The sequence below is a fragment of the Rhinatrema bivittatum genome, chromosome 14 (assembly GCF_901001135.1).
Source record: "Rhinatrema bivittatum chromosome 14, aRhiBiv1.1, whole genome shotgun sequence".
Taxonomy (NCBI): Eukaryota; Metazoa; Chordata; class Amphibia; order Gymnophiona; family Rhinatrematidae; genus Rhinatrema; species Rhinatrema bivittatum.
This window is the reverse complement of record NC_042628.1, coordinates 40,828,992-40,853,609: the sequence shown is the minus strand read 5'-3', so window position 1 is coordinate 40,853,609 and position 24,618 is coordinate 40,828,992. Positions and strand designations below refer to the sequence as shown.

Genomic DNA, 24,618 nt, shown 5'->3' with positions numbered 1-24,618 from the left:
GGGGCCTCCTGACCCCCACGAGACTTGCCAAAAGTCCAGCGGGGGTCCGGAAGGACCTCCTGCCGTCCAATCGTGTTCGTCTATGGCCGCCGCCATTTTTCGGCGCCATTTTGGAAAATGGCGCCGGCTGAAGACAACAAGATTCAGGAGCAGGAGCCCGTTCCGGACCGCTGCCGTTCCGGACCGCCGCTGGACCCGCAGGTTATTTAACTCATTTGGGGGGGGTTCGGGAGGGTGGGGGATTTAATTTAAAGGGTCGGGGGTGGGTTTTAGGGGGTTTTAGTGTGCCGGCTCACGATTCTAACGATTTATAACGATAAATCGTTAGAATCTCTATTGTATTGTGTTCCATAACGGTTTAAGACGATATTAAAATTATCGGACGATAATTTTAATCGTCCTAAAACGATTCACATCCCTACTTTTGAGTAATCTTCATTAATCTGCAATCTACAGATTTAGGGACCTTCTTTTTCAGGTTGGGTTTTTTTTTTTTCCATGGAAATTTATCATTGTTTATTATAACCAACCAAACAGCAGAAAAAGACTCCTGTCTTTGTTGGTTATAATAAACACTGATAAATCCTTGGGGGGGGGGGGGGGAATAAAAACCGAAAGCAAGGTCCCTACCTTTATTAACCCTGTCTATGGAGAATAAATCTTGTTTTATCTTTTTTTAACCACTTTCAGACATTTTTAGCCCGCTTTCCAAAGGAGAAAAAGTTTGCTTATGGAATCGCCGCGTCTGTGTCACCATGCGTCACACCCCAATAACTTTTATGCTTGGTATCTTTTCCACACCAGATCTTGTGAATCCTCCACAAGAATATCCCTGACAAGGGATATTCTTGTGGAGGATTCACATATACATGTGGATGTGAGCACTTGTGTGTGTACTGGAAAGTAGAGTCCAGTAATTTTGTATGGAAATTCTTGCTTTCCTTTTCATCAAACTAGTATAAAACTAATATTTTTATATACAAATAGGAAAAAGAGCAGATTTTTCGAAACTTTCCATATCGTTAGAAAGTTAAGGGGACCATCTTCAGAAAAGCAATTCTAGGCCTTCCGCTGATCTTACCATATTGAGTCCCTGGCTTCTTACTGCTATCATCTGCTGTAAGCTGCTGGTGACCGGTTTGGTCTGTCCTGATAGCTGTGTGTGCTGGGCGTTACCAGCTCTGACCAACTGTAGACTTGATCAGTGAGAGACTGAGTGAAGGATATTTATTGTCAAGGCCAGACATTTCAAGCAGTTTGAAAAGAAAAGAAACTGGGAGAGTTTGTTCACTATTTTTGTATTGATTTTTAGAAGTGTATTTTTTTTTAATTGATTATAGGGTTTTGTTCTGATAGTTGATAGGAAAACAAGTTGTTTTTTTTAATTTTAAACCTCCTTAATTTTATTTTGCTTTCTTTTGTTTTTTAATTTTAATTTGTGGGAATGCCATAGCCTTCTCTTATTAGAGGAATGGCCTAATGGTTAGAGTAGCAGAGTGTGAACCAGGGAACCACAGTTTGAATCATACTGACATGCCTTGTGACCTTCAGCAAGTCACTTCACCCTCCATTACCTTAGGTACAAACTTAGCGATATATTTACTAAGCTCTGTAAGGTGTTTACCTGCAGCGATAACATAAGATATTTAAAATACCGCATACCATTTTACCCCAAATAATGCCAAAATGGTACTGAGCTTATTTTGCATGCAAATACTTTGTAAATGCATGCAAATCGGCTCATTACTAGGCAATTTTATGGTAAGAAAATAATCACAAATTGTTATTTTCATGAAAATTAGCTATAACTAAGGAATTGTAGCTAACTTTCACCAAGAGCATTGGGGGGCAAACGCACAATCCAGTGATTCTAGGCAGTTTCTTAAAGAGCCCAAGCGGCCTGAATGAAGGCTCCTCCCTCCCCGCAAAGAGTGTTTAAAAAAAAAAAAAAAAAGCTTTGGGGGGTTTGTGAGAGACCTTGCTCACCCCAACCCTCGCTGCCTCTGGAGGTGGCCCCAGTCTTTGAAAAAATGTGACTCCCTGCCTCCATTTCAATTCAATTTCATTTATTAAAATTTATCAGTCGCTTAACACTGATGGCCTAAGCCAGTGGTTCTCAACCTTTTTCCCATCGTGACACACCTGACAGACCACGCCTCACGTATGTGACACACTGCTCATTACAATTTACAACGGAAATAAAAAATAAAGGTCCAGTAATATTTTTATTGTTAAGAATGACACAAGGAAAAGATACATATTCTGTCTGAACAGAAAATTGCATAAATAGTAAACCTCCCACACCAAACCAGCACCAATTTCCAGCACTTAACAGTAACCACCTTACCTAAGAAAAGGCAACACTGAAAATATTACACCAGGCCTTAAGACACCAATACATCTCCTATTAGGAAAACAGACCAAGTCAGGCTGCTATAGAGCCCTACACAGAAACTACAAGCCAGCAGAAAACCTCACCTGAATCACATGTGCTGACCCTCTCCTAACAAAGAATAAAAAGACCAAAATGCCTAACTGGAAGCATGCAGACAAAAACTGAACTGGAAAGCGCAACAAGCCAGAGTCTCTGTATGCAGTGTAATAAAGGAAAAAAGAAACATCACCCATCCATATAAAATCAGTAGCAGTAAAACCATGCTAACAAAAAGAACAGATTTCAAAATAGCTGATGAATGGAATATCCAATAATTAAAAACTCATATAAAAAATTTCTAGATAACCAATAAAATATTTCAAAATAGCAGGCACAAAGACCCAATAATGAAAAATAAGGATACAAAAAATGCTTTGCTCTGCATATCTGGGAATGTTTGATATCCAGGTGCCCTGCGTTTATTTTGAATTTGCAGGAGGGATGGTTTGCTTGCAACTTTCTCCTCTCTCTGTCACACACAAGTACTCTCGCACACTGGCTCTCAATCACATACATATTACATGCTAGCTCTCTCTCTTTTACATAGGCTCTCAATCATGCACACATACACATGCTTCTTCTCTCTCACTTATATAGGCTCTTAATCACACATTTACACAAATGCTGTCTGTCTTTTCTCTCACACACAGGCTCTCAATCATACGCAGACACACATGCTCTCTCTTACTTATACACCAGGCTCTTAATCATACATATACATGATCTCTCTCACACAGACAGGTTCTTAAACATACACTTACATTCATGCTGTCTCTCTCACACAAACAAGTTTTCAATCACACACTTACACATACAGACTCTCAATCACTCACATACATGCAGTATCTCTCTCTCTCTCTCTCACAGACACACACACACACACACACCGGATCTCAAACACACACATGCTTGCTCACTCACTCAGTCTCTCTCCCCCCACCAAACCAGCGACAGCAGCAGCCTCCTCCATTTCCTGCCTTAGCAGCAGCAACCTTCTCCACTTCCAGCCCTCGCAGCCTTGAGAAAGGACTCCCATCCGCCGTGGGGGCTGACATTGCTCCTCTTTTTTGCTCCGCGCCGCACTGCTCCTCTTCAGGCTGTGTGTCTCTCTTCTTTGGGCCGATGCCGCACACACTGGCATGGTCTCTTCTTCCCGCATGTGTGGCCGCTGCACACCATTTCCTCTTCCGGGCTGGGAGGGAGGTGGGAAAAAGAGATCCTGTTGGTGCCGCTGACTCCAGCTCTCCTGCTGCGTTCCACCCAAGCTAGCAGCATTTTAAGCCCAGGCGGAGGATACATTCTTGTTTCACTGGGGCAGGGGGAGCAGCGGGGGACTGGGAAGTGTGGCGACACGCTGGTGGGTCACAACACACCGATTGAGTACCGCTGGCCTAAGCGATGTACAAAAATAAAACAAAACGTATTAAAACATATTTACTACATAAACAAAATCATAGCACCCAGGGCAGGCGCATTTCACGGGAGGACCGAGATCAAGGTTCTTATCCAAATGCTTGTTTTAACATAAAGCTTTTCAGGAGGAGGAGTCGAAGCTTCTTTATACATTCAGTTGTTCTGAGTTCCAGCGGTAAAGTGCTCCAGAAAGTAGGCGCTGCCACCGAAAAGGCCTCCAAAGTCCCCCCCCAGCTGATGATTGACTGATGCTCCTATTGTGATGGGGAGGGGCATGAGCTGATGAGCAGCCAGCCGGCACCATTTCTCTGTAGACAGCGCATGGCCTGGAGCCTAGGGGACACTCCAGGCCCCACGACCCACAAAAGACTGATAGGTATGACCAGGGGAGGGGGGAAACGAGGAGTGGGCTATGATGCAGGTTATTGGAGGCCAGTGGTGTTTGGGAAGGGGGAGAGCCGTCATCACACCCACTTATTTATTTATTTTTTACTTTTAGTACTTAGGGGATACCTCTAGAGATGGAAGGAGGGGGTGGGGAAAGGGGGTCTCACAAGACCATTGGGGTTTTTTTTTCCTCTTGGGGGGGGGGGGGGGTGGTTTCTCTATTAAGGCGGCTTGGGCCCTTAATTACCGTTTGGGTTTACTGAAGTGCAGTACCAAATACCAAAGTGTAGTAAGCCCCCGCAGTATCTTCTTCATTGGCATTTGTATGTAGCCAGTGCCAGAGCTCTGGTAGCTAACGGTACTACAGTCATCCTCGTAAAAACAAACTTTGCACAATAATCAATGTAATGGAGAAAATGAGACACACACCAGCGAACACAAAGGTCCCAGTTCAAAACAGGGAGCACAAATGATGTTATGGAAAAGTTGGCCTTGAAACTCTTGGTACAGGATAGTAAATGTAAATCCTGCGGAGGTGAGTTCCATAAAATGGGTGCTGCTACGGAAAAGGCCCCCTCGTGTCTCTGCCAGTCAAGCATTACGCACAGTAGGGATGTCAAACCAAGCCTCTCTGAGGTGATCGCAGAGAACTTGCTGGATTATAAATACACAGCATAGTACTGGACCAAAGAGTCCAGCGCAAGGAGCTTATTGCCACTTTAGAAATCACTCGCCATTCGGTTGGCAACCAGTGATGGTTTAACACAGGAGAGAGGTGATTTCTCATGGTGTGGCCAGAAATTAGAAAGGCCGCTGCATTTTGTAGAGCTCGTGGCGATGTGTAGCAAGTAAACCAATGTACAAGGCATTGCAATAATCCAGCAACGGAATTATTAAAGATTGTATTACCGCTCGGAAAGCCACAGCCACCAATAATGGTTTTAAACCATGCAAAATATGCAGTTAAAAAATCATGCCTGAACGACAAACCTGATTTTTACATCAGAGGTGTAACAGTAGAGCTCCCTTGATGAATGACCAAAAGTTCTCTTTGAGAGCTTGAGAGCCAGTTTGTGCCAGCCATTGTCTAGTGGTTGACACACAAAGAGACCAAGTATTGGACGAAGAAGAACTGAGCTGAATATAAAACTGTACGTCAGTCGCATACAGTCGATACCCTGAACACAACCCAGCCAGCACTTTACAGATCAGGAGCATGTAAATATGGAATAATGCCAATAAAACTGAGCCTTGAGGAATGCCAGTGCTGACCAGAGGCCAGAGAAAATACTGCAGCTTAGTAAATGACCCACTTAGCGTGTAAGCCCTCTGGGGCCAGGGAATTCGTACAGAACCCGAATGCAGTCTGCTTTGAAGTGGCTGACTGATCATGGAAGGCTTTGCAGCCTTGGCAGAATGTATTTAGTAGCAGCAAGGAAAAGTGGCAAGAGTGGGGTGAACAACTGTGACAGGATTCGGAAGGTTTGCGGAAGGTGCACCAGTACCGTGCTGGTTGAAAGTCAGTGATTTGGTGGGCACAGTGTTACAGAGCGATACCAGGTGAAGCCTCTGTAATGGGGAATATCCATTCGAGGGAGAGAAGTTCTTTGCATTTCCAGTGCCTGCACAGAAATCACAATGAGATCCCATTTTTCTGATGCGTGGAATTACCTCCCTTTGAAATGGCAGTAGCTCAGTCTATATTTATTTTTAGGTGATTTGATTTTATAACGAGCAAGACATTTAGGCTATTCCAAAGTCAGTTTATAGAGCAGATTGCTGCCAATGAATTTAAAATATTTTCTCTTTTGCCTACAGGGTTCTTCACTTGTGGCCTTTATCTCTGCTGTGGAGTAAACTCTCAACTTGTGAACAGCTGGGGTACCGTCTGCACCAACTCCGTCTCCTCAGCAGCAACAAGAAGGCTCCAGACCAGATCCAGTTCATGAGGTCTGTCCTACAGATGACTGCAGGCGCCGGTCATGACACCTCGCTCACTGTTTCTGTTGGCCCGTCTCTCCTGCTGTCATGTCTGAATGATGCATGTGTGCCCTTGATGGGCTGGCGAGAGGTCTCTTCTGAGACATGCTCTCTCTAGAGGACAGGGGTTGCCACAGTGGTGGCTGCTATCTTCCCCAACTGACAAAGTGGATCCTTATGCTCGAAAGCTCATGCCTTAGTAAATCTGTTAAGTCTCCAAGGTGACACCCGCCTGGGTCATTTTTTTGCTGCTACAGATTAACACAGATACCCCAGCGGAAGTTTTTTAGCTCCAGAATTGGGATCTGTTGCAGCTCTCATAAAGCTGGAAGAGGCTGTATATGCACTTGAATATAACAAGGATTCCTTTTCCTCCTGCTAGATCGGCCCATTACATTTGGGGTTATGTTGTTCCTTAGCTGGCAGAGGGAGAAAACACAGCCCTTTTTTCCATAACCTCACTTTGACCATAAAAGGAAAGTGGTGGTAGGTCCTTGCCATAATTTGTTTTTTTGCAGCTGTGGACAAGTATAGATAGATGTTGGAAGCTCCCAGAGTCTGGGTGTGTCCCCAGTTAGTTGAGCCTGTTGAGCTCCTGGGGACGCTACCCCGTCGGGTAACTTTTCCCAGTGCAGCTTCCTCCCAGGTGGGTTTCCCATGGTTGTAGGCAACTAGGTGTGGATCTCTGCTCCCGAGGGCCTGAGTGATCCCCCTGGGAGGACCTCCACTCCCTAGGATCATGGTGAACCTGGCCTCTGTGCTTAAAGAAAGGTTAGTGGCTTGAGGTCTCTTTCTCTCTCTCCCTCTCTAGTTCTCCAACCACCACACACACATACACCCTTAGTCGGGGCCTCCTGCGCTCTGCTGCTTGCTCAGATGTGAAGGGGAGAAATGTAATTTTGTTGCAAGAAAAGCAAAAACAAGAATAAGGCACCTAGGAAAGGAAGTGGCAGACGCGGAGCATAAGCTAAGCTGTGTCAAGAAGCATGAATGTGCCTGACTGCTCTTAGCTGGGTTCCCGGAGGTGAACCTGGGGGAGGGAGGAGACCACAAAAGGTGATAATTCACAGCAGGGTGAAGGAGGCAGGATCAGCTACCGGCCAGCAGCATAAAAAAATAAGAACCTTAAAGGAATACAGAATTGCTCCAAGTGTGCAGGTGTTGCTCCTGCAGGGTTAAGAAGGTGCCCGGCCTGTGATTATAGATCCAGACCCAGCCTCCTCTGAGGAGCCTGGCGGGAAACCCTCTCAAGTTGGGGAAGGGCTTCAGGTGGACGCTGGACCCGTGGCTATGGGTAGAGGGTGCCCCACCCACCCTCCACCTTGGGGAAGAGGACGAGCTGCCTCTAGGGCAGCCAGGCTCGGTAGCTTCCATGGAGGAAGGCCCCGGATTAAGATTGATTGGGCCCTCTGGTCCAGAACCCATTAGGGGCCCAGCAGGGATTCATCCTAAGGATTTTTCACCGCATTTTGTACTAATAATGCCTCAGGCTTTCTGCGCTATGCAAGCTCTCAGGAGGGGCAGTGCTCGTCGGTGGAAGAAAATTCCTCCTCAGATTACTTTGAAAGGAGGAGCTTTCAGCTCTCAGCGCCACTGTTCATTTGGCCCTGAAGATCACTAGTTCAAAGTCAGACAATGTGACAGAAGGTGACCCCCATCCTTCATGGGGGTAAGGAGGCCCTCTAGGACCTTTTCATTACATGAGGCCCTAAGGCATATGGTTTTAGCTTAGAGGCAGGGTGATGGGGAATATTGTATCCCCTCCCTGTGGATGAAAAGGACAAGCTGCTGCGCGTTCCAAAGGTGGATGCACTGGGGTCAGCAGTGGCCCTTAGAAACCCCCATGCTAGTAGAAGGAGGTACATCCCTAAAGGAACCATAAAACAGGAAGATAGAAGCGACCCTTAAGCAAGCCGCCTCCACAGGGGCCATGGTGATCCAGGCCTCGATCTGCATGAGTAGTTTTAACGCAGGATTTAGCTGCTGCCCAAGAGTCAGGAAACTGCACGTTTAGATTCGGCAGTGGCCTTTTTAGCAGATACGGTGTTAGGCTGATCCCTAGATCAGTCGCCTTTTGGAGTGGCACCCAGGAGATTGCTCTGGCTCCATAGCTAAGCAGCGGATTTGGCGTCGGTCATGCTTGTGTAAGCTCCCCATTAAGGGCCATCATGTGAACCTCCTTAAAGTAGTTTTCTCACAGTCCTTATTCTTCTTTCCTGTTTTATTATAGAAAGGCAAACATCCTGGTGTCATTCCTTTTGGACGTTGCTCTAGGAGTCCTGTTGATGTCATGGCTGTACAGTAACAATCGGATTGGCCAACTGGCTGACACTCTTATCCCCATGGCTGATGTAAGGAATATTTGAGTTCTGGTATGGGAAACTATCTTGTGATAGAGTGGGGCTGACCGCCATGGGGGATGTCACTTAACTGCTGCGCTGTATAATACTGCATTCCTCCAGTTTGTACTTCAGAATACCCTATTGCCATATGGAGGCAGAAGTTCATTTCTCAATTTGCAGCCCTTCTCTTGCTGGCCACAGAAGTGATCTTGCTTTCTTACAGATGCATGGGGAACTCTGATGTGCTAGCAACAGGAAAATGGAGAGCAGTAGCTGGTGAGGAAGGGAGAGCATAAGGCGTAAACATAGGCAAGAAAAATCAATTATAATCTAGGCCTCTGGGGTGTAAGCCATTAAATAATAGAAAATTCTTCACTATTCATCTTAAAGAAGAAAATCACTCTGTGGTACCATCTGTACTCCTAACCAGCTGAAGCTGGTTTTGTTTTAATAGTTTTAACTTGTAAATTACACTTAAGTTTGTACCTCTATTTTATAAAACCTTTTTCATTGCTTCTTTTTCAGCATGTGGCTCAGGAGCTTCAGGACCTGCTGCAGTGGCTGATGGGAGTACCGGCTGGTCTTAAAATGAATCGGGCTCTGGATCAGGTCTTGGGCCGATTCTTCCAATACCATATTCACCTGTGGATAAGTAAGTGTATTGCTTGGGGGTCAGTGACCTTGTCATCTTTCCTTGGTTTGAAAGATCTATCCTGTTCCATAGTGACATACGTCTGCTGGCCTCCCTTTGCCTGAGAGAAGTCCCTAACTACCAGGCCCTAGAACACCAATACAATTCTTATTAGCAAATCAGGCTGCTATAGATCAGTAAAGTTAAATTATATGGTAGCAGAATATCTCACCTCTGTCACACACGGAGAACATAGACAGACCCTGACCAAATACAGAATAGAGAAATCAGAAAGTATAAATAGAAACCTGCTGAGAAGAATTGAAATGGAACCCACAACAAGTCAGCCTCTACATGCAGAGCAACAATGGAAAAACAGAGACATTACCATTTGTCATAAAACATTAAATAATAAAATCAAGAAATATAAAACAATCATAATAGTAAAATCATATTCATAAAAAATATTTCAAAGTAAACGAATAGAATATACAAAATTTCACAAACACCAAGAAAATATTTCAAAATATCCGATGAATAAAAAATCCAATAATCTTAAAAAATGTTCTGTCCCCCACCCCCCCAAATTTAAATATTTCTATAAGTAGAAACATCAAATTACACCCAACAATTGAAAGTAATAAGGATTTAAAAATCTCCTGCTCTCCATACCTGGAATCTTTTGATTTCCAGTCATCGTGAGACCGTCGTGGATTGGTGAGGGAGGACTGCAAACATTTTATCATCTCTCGCACACATTCCCTCTCTCACATACATAGGCTCCCTCTCCCTCACAGATACATTGTGTGTGTTTCTGCATGTTTGTGAGAATCTATATGGGACACACAGGCTCTCACAGGCACACAAACATATGCACACAGACACATTCACAGGTCTCTGGCTCTCAAAGACATGCACACAGGCTCTCACACAGACACAAGCTCACATACATACATACATGGCCTCCTGTTGTCATCAGGGCATGGTGGAATGAGCTTCATCACGGCCCTGCGGGCTTCCTGTTTTCGTTTGGGTTATGGTGGGATAAACTGCACCATGGCCCCGCAGGCCTCCTGTTGTCTTCGGGCCATGATAGAATGAGCTCTACCATGGCCCACCAGCCTTCCTGCTTGTGCGGAGAGGGAACAGGAACTGTGTGCTCCTGCAGGAAAAGTTGTGCACAGGTGTGCGCACACGCATGCAAGGGAACACCAGGCCTCATTTTCAGCCGCTTGCAGGTTAGGCTCTGCCAGTGGCCCCATGGCCTCTCCTGCTGCCCCCACCCCGGCTGTGCCGTCCTCTGTAAATGCACTGTGTGTACACCTGGTCGTGCCAGGCTTGCTTGTCAATGTAGTATAAGTTCTGTATGTCATGAGCTAACCTATAAATGTTTCCAGTATATTTTTCAGCAACATTCAGGGCTGACTCTAATTGGGGTACAGGGCCTAGGGCAAATCTGGCCCAGGAGAACCCCCTCCCCACCCAGAGGCTGAATTGAGGTGGAGCAGTGTAAGCCTCCACTCCCTGTAGTGCCTTAGATAGTACCTCTTTAATTGGCCTTGATGCTTGGCAGCCCCATGGCTGCAACACTAGCTAGTCCATGTCCCCTTCTTTTTTATTTTTACCTGTTGTTTTAGGGGATGGTGCTTCTTTAAGATACAACAACCTTGTAGAGCAAGGCCATGCCAGATCCTAAATTTATTTCTAGCCAGCAGCTGGAAACAGCTAGCAGGGGGGAGCAGGAGTAGTGGCAAGACTGCGGGGCTGCTAGTGTGGCTATGAACATGGAAACGTTGGCCATGTTACAGCGCCTCAAAGATTAACTCCACAGGAGGTGGGAGAGAGAGGTTGTGGCATTGGCTGCAGAGCTGATCAGTAGCTGCAGAGGTAGCATGGATAGCTCCTGCTGCAGTTTGCCCTGCCCCACCGGCTCTCCAGAACTGATGTCAGGGGCTGGGTTATCAGAGTGCTGCGGAGCCCTTGAAAGCTCAGGGAGAAATCGCCCAACCCCAAGGATGGCCCTGCAACTACTGCACTGATTTCCATAAACGAGGGCCTATTTGGAAGCCTGTAACATCCATATTCCCACTCCTAGATTCATAGTCATGCAATTTGATCTATGACCTTAAGTTTTTGGAGTATTGTACTGTGTGGATGCTGCAAAATGAACGAGATTCAGTAATGTGCCCTCTAGCATGGGTGTGTTGCTTCATGCCAAAAAAAAAAAATTGCAAGAAGGTATTCGCATGTCAGAATCTGGGCAATATGCCATTATGTGTACAAATTTGGGAAATAAAGCCGTTCTTATATGGAAAACTATCACACGCGTTGTGCTGTGTGTCCATGATTAGTATAAAATAGTAATGCTCCCATATTAAATAGGAAAGTTTTTTTCACTTCCAGTCTGAAATAGCATTTATGATCTAGATTGCTGAAAATCTTGACTTAATGTACATAAACTCCATTAGCTTTTAGACTCAACATGAACTCCATGTAAAAAAAAAAATGTATTTCATAACAGTATTTTGATGCTTTAAGTTCTTCAGAATTAAAATCTGTGGTATTGTTGTCAAGTGCACAGGTTACAGGATGGTTTATAGTATTCTGTTTCTTTAATTGTAAACTCATCTCTCTCAAGCTGCTCAATAACCAATGCATAAGATGCTTGTGAGGTTCGGTATTTATAATTAGTCCAGAAGTTTCTGCAGATAAACGATAGGAGAGGGCCTCTTTTTTTAAGGGCATCACTCCCTCCGATAGTGAATGCGAATGGAGAGCCATCTCGGGCCGCAGTAGAGATCATCTGCAGAAGTGTATGTAGGTTCTTGAAAGGCAGGGTTGGTTATTAGACTGAATTTTGATTATCTCTTTTTCTTAAGTCCCAGCCTGCAGTGGTTGCCACTGCTTCTAGAAAGACTATTTCCAGAGTCTCTGCCTTCTGTAGTGCAGCAACACATCCAGGTCCAGGCCCGGTGCCGAGCTACTCACTGTTTCTCGGTAACACCGTGAGGTTTGTTATAATCACAACAGATTCAGTGCTTGCTTGGGGCTACGTAGATTTAAAACTTCATTAGACGCAGTATTCTAAGACTAATTTCAAGGCAAATTCCTAATTGAAGGAGGGGGAGAGATTTTGTTTCTATTTGGCACCTTTTGACAGGATGCCTTGCAAAATATAGTGATGTAAATGCACGAAGACAAACAAATGGCACATAGGAAGAGTAGAGTGCATTTGACTAATTCCAGGCACTAATTTATCAGTCTTTTTATTTATTTTTTATTTATCAAATTTTTTATACAGTCGTTAAGACGAGCCATCACAACGGTTTACAAATTATAAAAATGTGGAGGGTAAAACATAGAGGATTAAAATCATTTAGCACATAAAATAACAATAATAATAAACAGTAACTGAAATAAATGCTGAGAGAATAAATAGATAGAAAACTAAAAATATGCATTAGTACTGGAGATAAGAGATTAAAAGAAATAGGGAGTAAAAATAGGACCAATCTCAGTCTTGAAGAAATAGGTTTTCAGTTTGGTGTTGCTCATAGATATAGGGGTGTGAAGGGAAGTTCATGCCATAAATTTGGGTGGGGGGTTAGGGGGTAATAGAAGTAAGAAGAGAGTTTGGTCCCTGGAACATAGAAATGTTGGCAGATAAGGACCAAATGGTCCATCCAGTCTGCCTAGCCAGGCAGGTTACCCCCATGCTTATCAGTTTCCCAAGCCATAAAAGTCAGGGCCCTCATTGTTACTGTCTGAATCCAATTCCTGGTTACCCCCTGCCATTGGAGCAGAAAGCAGTGTTGGAGTTGCATCAAAAGTATCAGGTTTGTTGGTTAAGGGTAGTTACTGCCGCACCAGCAAGTTACCCCCATGCTTGCTTGTTTCCCCCATTAACATGGGGGACAGAGAAATGATGAGGAAAATAGAAGTGGCATGAGGCACAGAGTAGAGAAATTAAAGTAGACAGGAATAGTGCCATGCTTACATTTTTATAAGCTGGGAACATTTTAAAGAGAGAGAAGATTTACAAGGGAATTGTGCAAATCAATAAAAAATGATGAAGCCTAGAAACGACAGGGTGATTGGTCAAGGATAGAAAGCCTAAGAGTTATCTTATAATAAGTAAGGGATTGTGAGATTTTCTTCACAACGCTTTCACTTGCCGAAATAAATGTGAAGATGACCGTATTAATCAAAGGTCAAAAGTATGGAGGGGAAGGTGTTGATAGACTGTTAGAGAACACCTTAGTATTAAGATCTCAGACACTAGCTGATTGCAGCTGATAGGGAAAAGGGGATATGAATATGAGAAAATGTGACAGTGATCAGAAAGGGGAGTTCAGCTGAAAGGGAAACACAGCAGGATTTCATTGAAGCCAGTATTTGGAGAGTGGAAAGACCTGAGGAGGGAGAGAGGTAAAAGTTAGGGGTCATATAGACAAATACTAAAGTCACTAAGAAGTAGATATAAAGGAAAGGAAAGAATTTAGGTCAGTCGTAAAAGTAGCATTGGTGTCAGGTGGATGTTTTAGAACCATAACAGTCTGGAGCACATTTAAGGCTAATCGGAGAAAATTATTTTTCACTCAATGCACAATTAAGCTCTGGAATTTGATGCCAGAGGATGTGGTTAGTGCAGTTAATGTAGCTGTGTTTAAAAAAGGTTTGAATACGTTCTTGGAGGAGAAATCCATTAATTGCTATTAATGAAATTGACTTAGGGAATGGCCTCTGCTATTACTGGCATCAGTAGCATGGGATCTACTTAGTGTTTGGGTAATTGCCAGGTACTTGTAGCCTGAATTGGCCTCTGTTAGAAATAGGATGCTGGACTTGATGGACCCTTGGTCTGACCCAGCATGGCAATTTCTTATGTTCTTATGAAGAAGAGATGGAGAAAACTGGGAAATATGATATTCAGAAGGATATGACGAAGGGAGAGAAGGCTAGGCCACAGGTGAGAGAAGACCAACATCTCTACTAATGCCTGAAACATTGGGAAAAGATATGAAAGAAGAGCAAGACAGAAAAAGCTAACACAAAAAGACGATTCCTGGGCATCAGATTTCAGTAGCCTCCATTAATGGTAATTCGACTTCTGTACTTGAGAGAGCAAATGCTCGGTAGAGCAACATTTAATGGAGAAAGGCCTCCCAAATCTGCCCTGGGGACCAAACAGCCAATCAGGTTTGATGGATATCCAGAATGAATATATGTTAGAGATGTAGGGAGGCTGAGGAAGAAAGAAAAAGGTGGGCACACAGGATTGAAATGCAAGCTGAGCGAGAACCTAGGAGCAGTTGAAAGAAATTCAGGAGTCAATTTAAAAATGGTAGGAAGAGAAATATTGTCTGGGTGGAATTGGAATGCCTGTGGGTGATGCTTCTTGGCATAAAGAAGTGGAAGTCTTTTGGCAGGGGCTACCTGCAGTTGCAGTAGCGTCTCGTGCAAGAAGATCAACAAAGGTAGCGGTAAGTAGACAGCAATGCAAGCTTTCTTGGTGAAGTGCCGATAAATGGGAATGCAGAGTGATAAATCCCTTCCTTGTCCCCTTAGGCAGTTAGGAGTGTGGAGCTCATACTTTCACTTCTCTCTGTACCAGGCTATATTCATCTGATGTCACCATTCATTGAGATGATCCTGTGGTACGTTGGGCTGTCTACCTGCCTGGGTCTTACCATAGCTCTCTCTCTCCTCTCTGACATCATCGCTCTCCTCACATTCCACATCTACTGCTTCTATGTCTATGGTGCCAGGTAAGTGCAGAGTAACACGTTGCACATCCATGGGGAGGGGAGTGAGAATAAGTGCTTCCCATTTCTCACCACAGTGTGGGGGAGAAGTTGTTCATTCTCCCTTTAGGAATGTTCAGAATATTGAATTCCTCCTTCCTTCCCTCTACCCCATCAAGCTGTGCAAAGTTCAAGATTTGCCATCTTTAATTGAAGTTGGAGTAATAACTCGCCATGTCCTTGGCAGAATGTTGAATAATGGATCACTGCACCACCACAGGGCCATGCAGGTTCTCTCTCCCTTCCTCTAGGAGAATGAAAAGGGATTCCCTCCTACCTTGGTGTACTGAGCAAGGGATTACATATCTACCTGTTAGAGTGCAGAATAATACATTCCTCCACATTCTCATATTCCTACAGAGTGCAAGAGACCCACTATATGGATGGTGAAAGACAAGATCATGCCTCTTAGCAATAGTTTCACTAAAGTGTGCGAACGTGTTAACATACGTTATTTGCCCTTGCTCCCATTATTTCTAGTGGGGCCTTTTCTCTAATTGTATTTTATTTTTTTTAAACGTTATTACATTTATAAGTATATACAAAACAAATGCAAACAGAAAAGAGTAGTATGTAATATTATACAATATAGAAAAACGGGGGGGGCAAGATGGCGGCATAGAGAGGCCGTTGAGCGCAGCCTACCCTACAGCTCTCTGTTTCCTGCTCTACTTTTCCTTACCATGCCGTCTAAGAGAAAGGGGAAGGTTAGGATTTTCCATTCAGAAACCTATACCTTCTCCTGGGCAGCTTGATATCCTGCGTTTCATGAGCCAGCCGGTGCATGAAGGAGCCGATGAATTCGGTGGGAGTCCCAACAAGGGAGAGCAGGGATCTCCGGTGAACGAGGTGTCCCTCAGCCCTGACCTCCATCCGCCCCCCGGCGCAGAGTGACCCCGGCGAGGATGCCCCTCAGTTGCAGACCGATGACGCGGTAGGTGCATCTGAGGTGGAGGGGGCGCTGCCCCGTCTAGCGCTGGAAGCAGAGAGATCTTCTTCCCTCGGAGTGGAATTGACCTTCGGCGTCGGAGGTTTGGTGGTGGCCCGACCTGGGGATCCTCCACAAAGGGGAGCAGAGGAGATTCCTGTGGTTGGTAACCAAGGACAGACATCAGCCAGTGTGTTTGGTGAGTCCCTGCAAATTCCATCAAGACCAGAGGCGGTGACCCTTGAGGCATTATGGGACTTGGTGGCAGGCTATGGGATATCTTTTTAAGATGTTTAGAGAATAAAATGGACACTCTCACCTATAATTTACAGCAGAAAATTCTTGAGGTCCAGGAACAGGCTAGTGTGACTTCAAATAGGATCTTGGAGGCTGAAAATAAAATTGTCTGTCCAAGCACTTAATGTGGTTACTATTAAAGATCAAATGGCCTGCTCCAGACGATTGGAAATTCTAGAGAATAATGTCAGACATTTGAATTTGTGGATCCTGAACTTTCCCAAAATTGCTGGTGAAATTCCTTTCATAACGCTGAAGCGGCTCCTGATAGAAATCCTCGTTTTTTCTGAAGAAAATAGTCCCTCAATTTTTGTCGTTTCCTTAATAGAAGAGTTCTTGCTACAGGGTCAGCCGCAGCTGCTAGTATTCCTGCAAACTCGACTAGCTTTTTAGAAAATTCTAATCTGGATGTACTTGATAGAAATACTTTACTAGTGTCTCTTACTTCTGTTCAAGATTTAAATAATGCCTAATTTCCTTAGGAGATTTCCAGTTATGTATTATGGTCAAGTAGTAAGGATTTACCCAGATTTGGCTCAGGTGACACAAATTAGGAGAAGGGAGTTTCTCTCCCTAAGGCAAAATATTATTCCTTTAGGGTTTTCTTTTTCCTTATGTTATCCTTGTAAATGAATCGTTAAGAGGGGTGATGAGTGTTTTCATATTTTTCCAACCAAATCAAATTCATCAATTTATAGATGCCTGTAGGCCAACCACCTCATCCCCAGCAACTTACGTAAAGGGAGGTTAATTTTTGATTTAGCACCGGTGAAGTAATACTATGTTAATGCCTTGTATTTAAAGTTGAATTTCCTATTAATTCTCCCTTATATATTTTTGTTGCCCTACTCCTTGTTCGTTTGTCTTTTGTTTCTTTTTGGTATACAGATTGGATAATTAGGTGTAATGTTTTTCTTATATATTTGTTATATTATTTGATATGTATACATTATCCAACTGTGATGTACAAACATTTTTTGTTTGTAAAGTGAAAATGATAAAGAATTAAAAAAAAATATATAGAAAAACAATTTACAAGAAGCAAAATATAAACACATTCATCATCTCTTTAAAAAAAAAAAAAAAAAAAAATCTGATAGAGGAAGCAGCAAACATCGGAGCTTATATGAAAAAAACCAGAGAAAAAGGAAAAGTGACTTAACATGAGGAGCAGCACATCCTATAGAAGGAGCACTACAATAATCCTACTGAGAACCAGAGGATGGTGTTGGCGCATCTCTGGAATCTAGAAAGGACTTCAGTCGCTCAGGAAAAAAATTAAACCTAACAATTGTTATGATCTCTAACAATATGCTTGCAAGGATATCGGAGGACACAGGAACAATCCATAGGAAGAGCTTTGGTTCTTAAAGCCATAAAATGTTTCTTCCTTTCCTGCATAGTTCGAACTAAGTCTGGAAAAATACAAATCGTTTGTCTCAAAAAAAAAAAAAAAAAGAGAAATTCCTAAAGAATCTCAGCACTGACATCCTGTTCAGAAATAAAGGAAACTAACATCATAGATTGATCTATTGTCTCAACCACTGAATTTTCTTTAAAAAATCATATAAATTATCAGCAATATTAAAAAAAAAAAAAAAAAAGTGGCTGAGAATGCTGAGCACTGGATCCACGATTTACAGGAAGAAAGAAGACCTTATTAATTAAGGGAATCTTCCCAAGATCAAACTGAAGAACTTAAAAAAAATATATATAGTGTTTTGAATTTAATTTCTCCCATTACTTTAGGAACGTTGATGAATCGAAGATTTGGGTCTGGCATGATTTTCCACTCATCGAGACAGAAGTCTTTAGCAACAGACATATTGAAAGCTTCTGTATATTTCATAACGGATTCTATACTATATATCTTTTCTTGAATACCAACACTTTGGGATTCACAATTTGTCTTCATAAATTCAAACTTATTAGAGAGGTGGTCAATCTTTTTATTGCAATCTTTCAAGGAGCTACCAAAGCTCACTAATAGATCCCAAATAGCATCCAGTGTCACAACTGCCGACTTGGTTAAAAAGGAGAACTCACATTGTCATTGACCGATCTCATGTTGCCCATCAGTGCTGACCCAGTCGATGGAAATGACTCTCCCTGATCTGCTGCCAGTGAGGAGGTCAAAGAGGCAGCAAAACTCGCTCCCCCCGGATTCCTCCAGCAGTGATAATGGCCAAAGCTGCTCGAACACCGAGCTACGAATAGCCCCCTCCAATAAAGACGTTGGCAGGGCATCGTCACTCCGTGCCTCAGATGGCTGTGTAGCAGCGGCTTTCTGCAGGTGGCAGTCGATGGTCCTCAGACTGCTGAGCGTGACCTCTCCAGGCGACGTGGGCAGTCCTTCGTCCGAAATTGCAACAGAGCCTCCAGTCTCGGTCTGTGCTGACACGCAGGGCACGTATGATGGGAATAAGTTGCTGCCCAGGAAGAAGGGCACCAGGGGAAACACCCAGACCTTCCCTTTTCGCTTTGAGGGTATATTTGCAGGTATCAAAGTAGGAGAAACACGGAGTCACTAACGCACCCTGCTTCATGCCGCCGGCTTGTCTCCATATCCCCGCACACTAGTGCATTTTAGTGAATCGGTCTGTCAGTATAGATATTAAAGAAATAATTATCTGCAACAGTACTTAATTGAGTCTGTTAAAGTTGATCTATCTAGAGACGGCACTTGATTTTATTTTTACAGTTAAGTTTTTCTATTGAAAAGAGCAAATTGCCCACTATTGGAAGGCAAGTGATGTGCCAGCAATGGAAACAATCTTAAAAAGTGGTTGAGGCGGGTGCATTCACTGTGGGGCGGATTTTATAAAACTACGTGCGCGCGTACTTTTCGCGCACCAGGCGCAAACAAAAGTACGCCGGATTTCAATAGATACGCGCATAGCTGCTAAAATCCAGGGTCGGCATGCGCAAAGCGGCCCAAAATTGGCAGCCTGCGCACGCCGAGCCGCGCAGCCTGCCTCCGAGGCCGCTCCAAAATCAGTGGCCTTGGAGGGAACTTTCCTTTTCACACACCCCTGCACCTACCCCTCCCCCCCACCTTTGTTGCACAAGTTACGCCTGCCGGGCCGGCCACCGGCGTGCCATGGTCCGGTCTGGGGGCTGGTCCGGAGGCTGCGGCCACGCCCCCAGGAAAGCCCCGGGACTTGCGCGCGTCCCAGGGCTTTGCGCGCGCTGGCAGCCTATTTAAGCTGGGCTCAGTGCGTGCAGGGGGGGGTTGGGGTAGGTTTTCGGGGGTTACGCGTGTAACCCTTTGAAAATCTACCCCTGTATAAACTAACAGATTTACGGAAGTGTTCTGACACCTTTGAAAAGTTGTGGTTTCCTATCGCACAGTGGCTTTCTTCATGAGCTATCTTAGGGTCATTATTTGACCATTTTCTTTCTTTTTTTCTCGGTGTCAGATGTTCTTCATCGGGGGTGAAGGAGGGGCAAAGGGCACCTATATAGTTGTTTTATATATATTTGTAAATTGATGCCATGTGTTCTACTGGATGGTGTTTATAGATTAATGGATGGTTGTATATTCTTACAATAAAAATTAATGCGAAACCCCCCCCCCCCCCCCCCAAAAAAAACGGACATTCGATTAGTATTAGTCTTGAACAGTGTGCCTTGAGTTACTGATTCAGCAGCCTTATGACGAGAATAAGCTTTGGGGGTGGGCCCAAGGCGTGGAGACAGGTAACTCTGAGGGTTGTGGGCCCGGATGTGCCGAGAGCTTTGCATCTTGCAATGCATTAAGCACAGGGAATTTTGTGCGGATTCTTTCCTGCTGGAGTCTGGGAGATATTCTGGAATTCATTGGTATGCCCCAATCGGGCCTTTGTCCTGTTCTCATGCCCAGGAAGATGCCTCCAGCCATGGAGGGCAGGGAAGGGCCTGTTAGCCTTTTGTAGCAGAAATGTCTCCTGTGTGCTCTACGAGTATCTCTTGTTGTCTGAAGTCCACAAATTCTAGCCCTTCACATCTACTCTCACCAAGAGATGCCAGAAAGTAATTTCTGCTGAATATTAAAAAAAAAAAAAAAAAAAATGTTAGGGGGAATCACTCTGTCAGACTCCCATCTGAAAATACCAGAGAAGAGAGGAGCAGACACTCTACACTCCCACAATCTTGCTAGATCCCTGCCCGGGCCTCATTCTCTTGGTTCTGATCTGCCTCCTCTTTGCACAGACTGTACTGCCTGAAAATCTATGGACTCTCATCGCTCTGGCGTCTCTTCCGGGGGAAGAAGTGGAACGTTTTGCGGCAGAGGGTGGATTCCTGCTCCTATGACTTGGATCAGGTACACAGATTGTGTGGTGCAGCCACAGCCTAGACTCAAAAACCATTTTTAGAGCCATTCCTCTGATTTGCCTTTCTCTAAGAATTGTATCTTCTGTTTCACACAACAGAACAGTTAATGGTTCTTTCATATCTAAATGGGAACATCCTCCCTCACTTTGCTGAATTATACCACTGTACAATTGGTGAAGTTTATGATTAATTACAAATTGTGTGCATTTCCAGAGAAACATCATTGATAGTCTAACCAAACCTGTACCTTGAAGCCAGTTCACTCTTACCCACCTACTATTGCTGCCTGGACCTGCCTCATGTTCCTGTTCGTACCCTGGATCAGTCCAGACAAGTCCAGCAGATGGAGGCAGAGAACAAAACCTTTGAGGCACTGCTACATAACTGAGAGTGCCATCTGCAGTCCTTCAGCATTTCTCTGTCTCCAGCAGATGATAGAGGTGCAAACCTGCAGTCTGGACTTTTATTTAAAAAAAAAAAAAAAAAAGAAAGACAAGTTTCCTGGAAGGCTTCCCAAAGTGTTAGGTTCCTTCGCGGGCCATCCCTTTGGTTGAGCAGGGTGGGCAGGGGGTTAGTGACCCCTGAGCTAGCTCAGCCTTTATCATTCAGGGGAGGCGAAAGCCAAGTGTCTTGGTTCTCTCATGCCCTCTGAGTCCTCACCTCCAGTCTGCTCCCTCCACATCCAGAAGCAGGGAAGTAGCCCTTTTCTTTGTGCTTTCCTTGTTTGCTGGTTATTTCCTTTATTCGGTATCTATGCCTTTAAAAAAAAAAAAAAAAAAGACGACACTGTGACTGGAGCTGCTCAGGTGCTGAGCTGCTGGGAGGCAGGGCCAGGTGAGTGAGGGCAAAAACCTCTTGATCAACGGGCCGGAGGCTCGCTTAGCATCAGGTACGCACGCCGGCGGAGTTTGTTCAGCCACAGGGGCTATTTTTAGGCCCAACCGCGATGCCCGCTTAGCGCCGGAAAAGTTGCTGCAGCTGCGGTGTGAGAGGAGTTTGGCTCTGTACAACCACGTTGTGCGCAGAGGGTGCCTTGAAGGGCTGGGACCTCTGTAGGCCCATTGGAGGGTGGTCGGACCAAAAGATTGGCTAGGCCAATGCTTCAGGGGGTGGGGGGATCGGCGGCACCGGTGGCCATTTTGAGAGCACATGGTAGGAGCTAAGAGGCTGCTTCAGAGCCTTGAGACTTCCCTCCCCTGCTTTTGCCCATCGATTTAAGTCCTGCTGATGGCAGGAAGGGGACGGGGAGGCCAGGGGGATGATGGGCAGGATTGCTCCTCTTCGGATTCGGAGTAGTTTTCAGTGGATCTTGTCCTGCTTCTTCACAAGGCCTATTTGGCTGAGATGGAGGCAGGATCCAGGCAGCCGCTTCCCAGGGAAACCCCTTGTGACTAAAAAACGTCAGGAGGGGGGGAAGCAGGTGGGCTCTGGAGGAATCCTGCGACTTCTTGGGCTGGGACAGTCCACACCTGAGGACCGGGGACATGTCAGACGAGTTGGACGGGCCTGATCAGCAGCAGGATACTGCAGTGGTTTCGGACAATGTCCCAGTTGGCAATTTAGTGGATCCCATTCAATGAAGACCCGACTGCTGAGAGTGACTGCCCTCGGGTAGTTAAGTTGTTTCACGGGGAAAAGTTAGGTCCCCCAGGTGTTGGAAGATTTGGGGATTAAGGGGTGAATCCGGTCCTAGAGGGACTGCGGGGGTCTCCTAAGGAGGCTTTCTTTTACCCAAGAAGGTGAAGATGTTATTGGATCATGAGTGGGAGTCTCCTGAAGCAGGCCTGAAGGTAGCCAGAGTTATGGCTAAGCTATATCCCTTGCTGTAACAAACCTGGAAGGACTTGGATAATGAAGGGGTGATTCGGACCTGGAGGGATTAAGGAGACACCCCCCGCCCCCAAGGCCTTTCCGTTGCCGACAACAGTGAAGATGCTGATAGATCGGGGGGGGGGGGGGGGAATCTCCTGAGGCAGGCCTATAGGTAGCGAGAGCTATGGTGAAGCTATACCCTTGGCCAGAGCAGATCTTGGTCCTGGAGAAAACATCCATTCCGATAGCTGAAGCAGCAGCTCTAAAAGATGTCCAGGCTTGGAATATGGAAATCCTGCTCAAAGACTGTTTGAGGTTTCGGCTTGGGGTCTTCGTGCTGTGGTGTGCGAATGTTTGGTGCAGTGTATGTGCTAGGTGCAGAAAGCACACAAGCGGTAAGGGACTGTGGCTGAGGCAGCACAGGCAACCCATTTGGAGGTGGGAGTGGCCTCTGTGGCTGATGTTTTGTACAACATGATCCAGACTTCAACTAGAAGATAGCGGTAGCTACGAGCAGACTCCAATGGCTACGAAATTGGTCGATGCTGGCGGTGCAAGAACTTTTTGTTTGGGCGGCAAAACATCTGGCAAGTATAGCAGCTTCTCACGTAGCCGGAGTGGACAACATGTCGGCAGACTTCCTCAGTAAACAGCGTCTGGATCTGGGGGAGTGGGAGTTGTCGGTGGAGGCCTTTTCCTTGATTCAGGCCAGCGGTGGGCCTCATGACTTCAGGAAATGCGAAGGTGGATCGGTTTTTCAGTCGCAGAAGGGAGTTTGGATCAGAGGGCATCGACTCTCGTTTTCCCATGGCTGACACACCTGTTGCTGTACGTGTTTTTACCATGGCTTCTCGTAGATAAAGTGCTGCGGTTCATTGAGCTTCATTTGGGCAGGGCGATTCTAGTAGCTCCCAAGTGGCTGCACCAGCTGTGGTTTGCAGACCTTCTTCTGGCGGTGGATGGTCCCGTTCGCTTGGCCCATCTGTAAGAGCTGTTGTGGCAGGGACCCGATTTTTCAGACTGGGAGGCAATGGCTCTGCTTGAAAGTTTATTTGGAGCCTGTGATTGCAACTTTGCTTCAGGCAAGGCGGCCTTCCAAATCTTTCGCTTATGTCCAAGAGTAGAGAGTCTTTGACTCCTGGTATTTTCAGAACAAGGTGCAGCCTTTGAAGGTGGACGATCCGCAGATTCTAGCCTTTTTGCAAAGCAGTTTGACTAACTGTTTGGCCTATAATTCCCTTCGGGTTTAGGTGGCAGACTTAGATTCCCTTTGAATTAGGATTCAGGGAAGACAGTGGGTGTCTCATCCAGATGTGGTTCGTTTCTTCAAAGTAGCAAAATGTTTGTGTCCTCCCATTCGGAAGATTTATCCAGCATGGACCACACAGCACCTTAATTCTTCAGGTGCTGTGTGGTAGAGATGTGAATCGTGTGCCCGATCGTCTTAACGATCAAAATCGTCTGGCAGGAGAAGAAAATCGTGTTTGGCACTATTTTTTAGCTAAAAAATCGTTTTTTCAGATTAGTGCGCACTAACCGGGAGTTAGTGCGCACTAACAGAAAATGATACAATTTGACACTTTTCAGGTCAGTTAAGGTCAGTTTAGGAATGAATATGTATTCCTATTGGCTGCCCTCTTATTTATTCATGTTACCAAGGTTCCCACTGACAATATATGGGGGATGGGAAATGGAAACAGTTGGTAGCTTGACAAAAAAAGTAATGTGATCAGTCAATGTGACTAGAACTTGTGCCCTGCCCTATCCCTGATACCGGGAGTGTTGTGATCTTCCTGCATGCAGTGCCGTATCCCTGATACTGGGAGTGTTGTGATCTTCCTGCACGCAGTGCCCCATCCCTGATACCAGGGGTGTTGTGATCTTCCTACACGCAGTGCCCTATCCCTGATATACCGGGAGTGTTGTGATCTTCCTGCACTCAGTGCCCTATCCCTGATACCGGGAGTGTTGTGATCTTCCTGCACTCAGTGCCATATCCCTGATACTGGGAGTGTTGTGATCTTCCTGCACACAGTGCCATATCCCTGATACCGGGAGTATTGTGACCTTCCTGCACGCAGTGCCCTATCCCTGATACTGGGGGTGTTGTGATCTTCATGCAAGCAGTGCCCTATCCCTGATACCGGGAGTGTTGTGATCTTCCTGCATGCAGTGCCCTATCCCTGATACCGGGAGTGTTGTGATCTTCCTGCACGCAGTGCCGTATCCCTGCTCAGTGCAGGAAGATCACAACACCCCCGGTATCAGGGTTAGGG

The 24,618-nt window shown here is 45.2% G+C and overlaps 1 protein-coding gene across 2 annotated transcripts in view; it reads left to right on the top strand.

Annotated features, from left to right (window-relative positions):
• PIGQ (phosphatidylinositol glycan anchor biosynthesis class Q) overlaps nucleotides 1-24,618 on the top strand; it is a 41,189-nt gene that overhangs the window by 2,796 nt on the left and 13,775 nt on the right. For both annotated transcript variants that reach the window (XM_029577271.1, XM_029577270.1), the window contains exons 2-6: nucleotides 6,053-6,184; nucleotides 8,445-8,565; nucleotides 9,082-9,208; nucleotides 14,802-14,955; nucleotides 20,408-20,519. In XM_029577271.1, coding sequence (XP_029433131.1) covers nucleotides 6,053-6,184; nucleotides 8,445-8,565; nucleotides 9,082-9,208; nucleotides 14,802-14,955; nucleotides 20,408-20,519 — 646 coding nt within the window. The remainder of the gene's footprint in view (nucleotides 1-6,052; nucleotides 6,185-8,444; nucleotides 8,566-9,081; nucleotides 9,209-14,801; nucleotides 14,956-20,407; nucleotides 20,520-24,618) is intronic.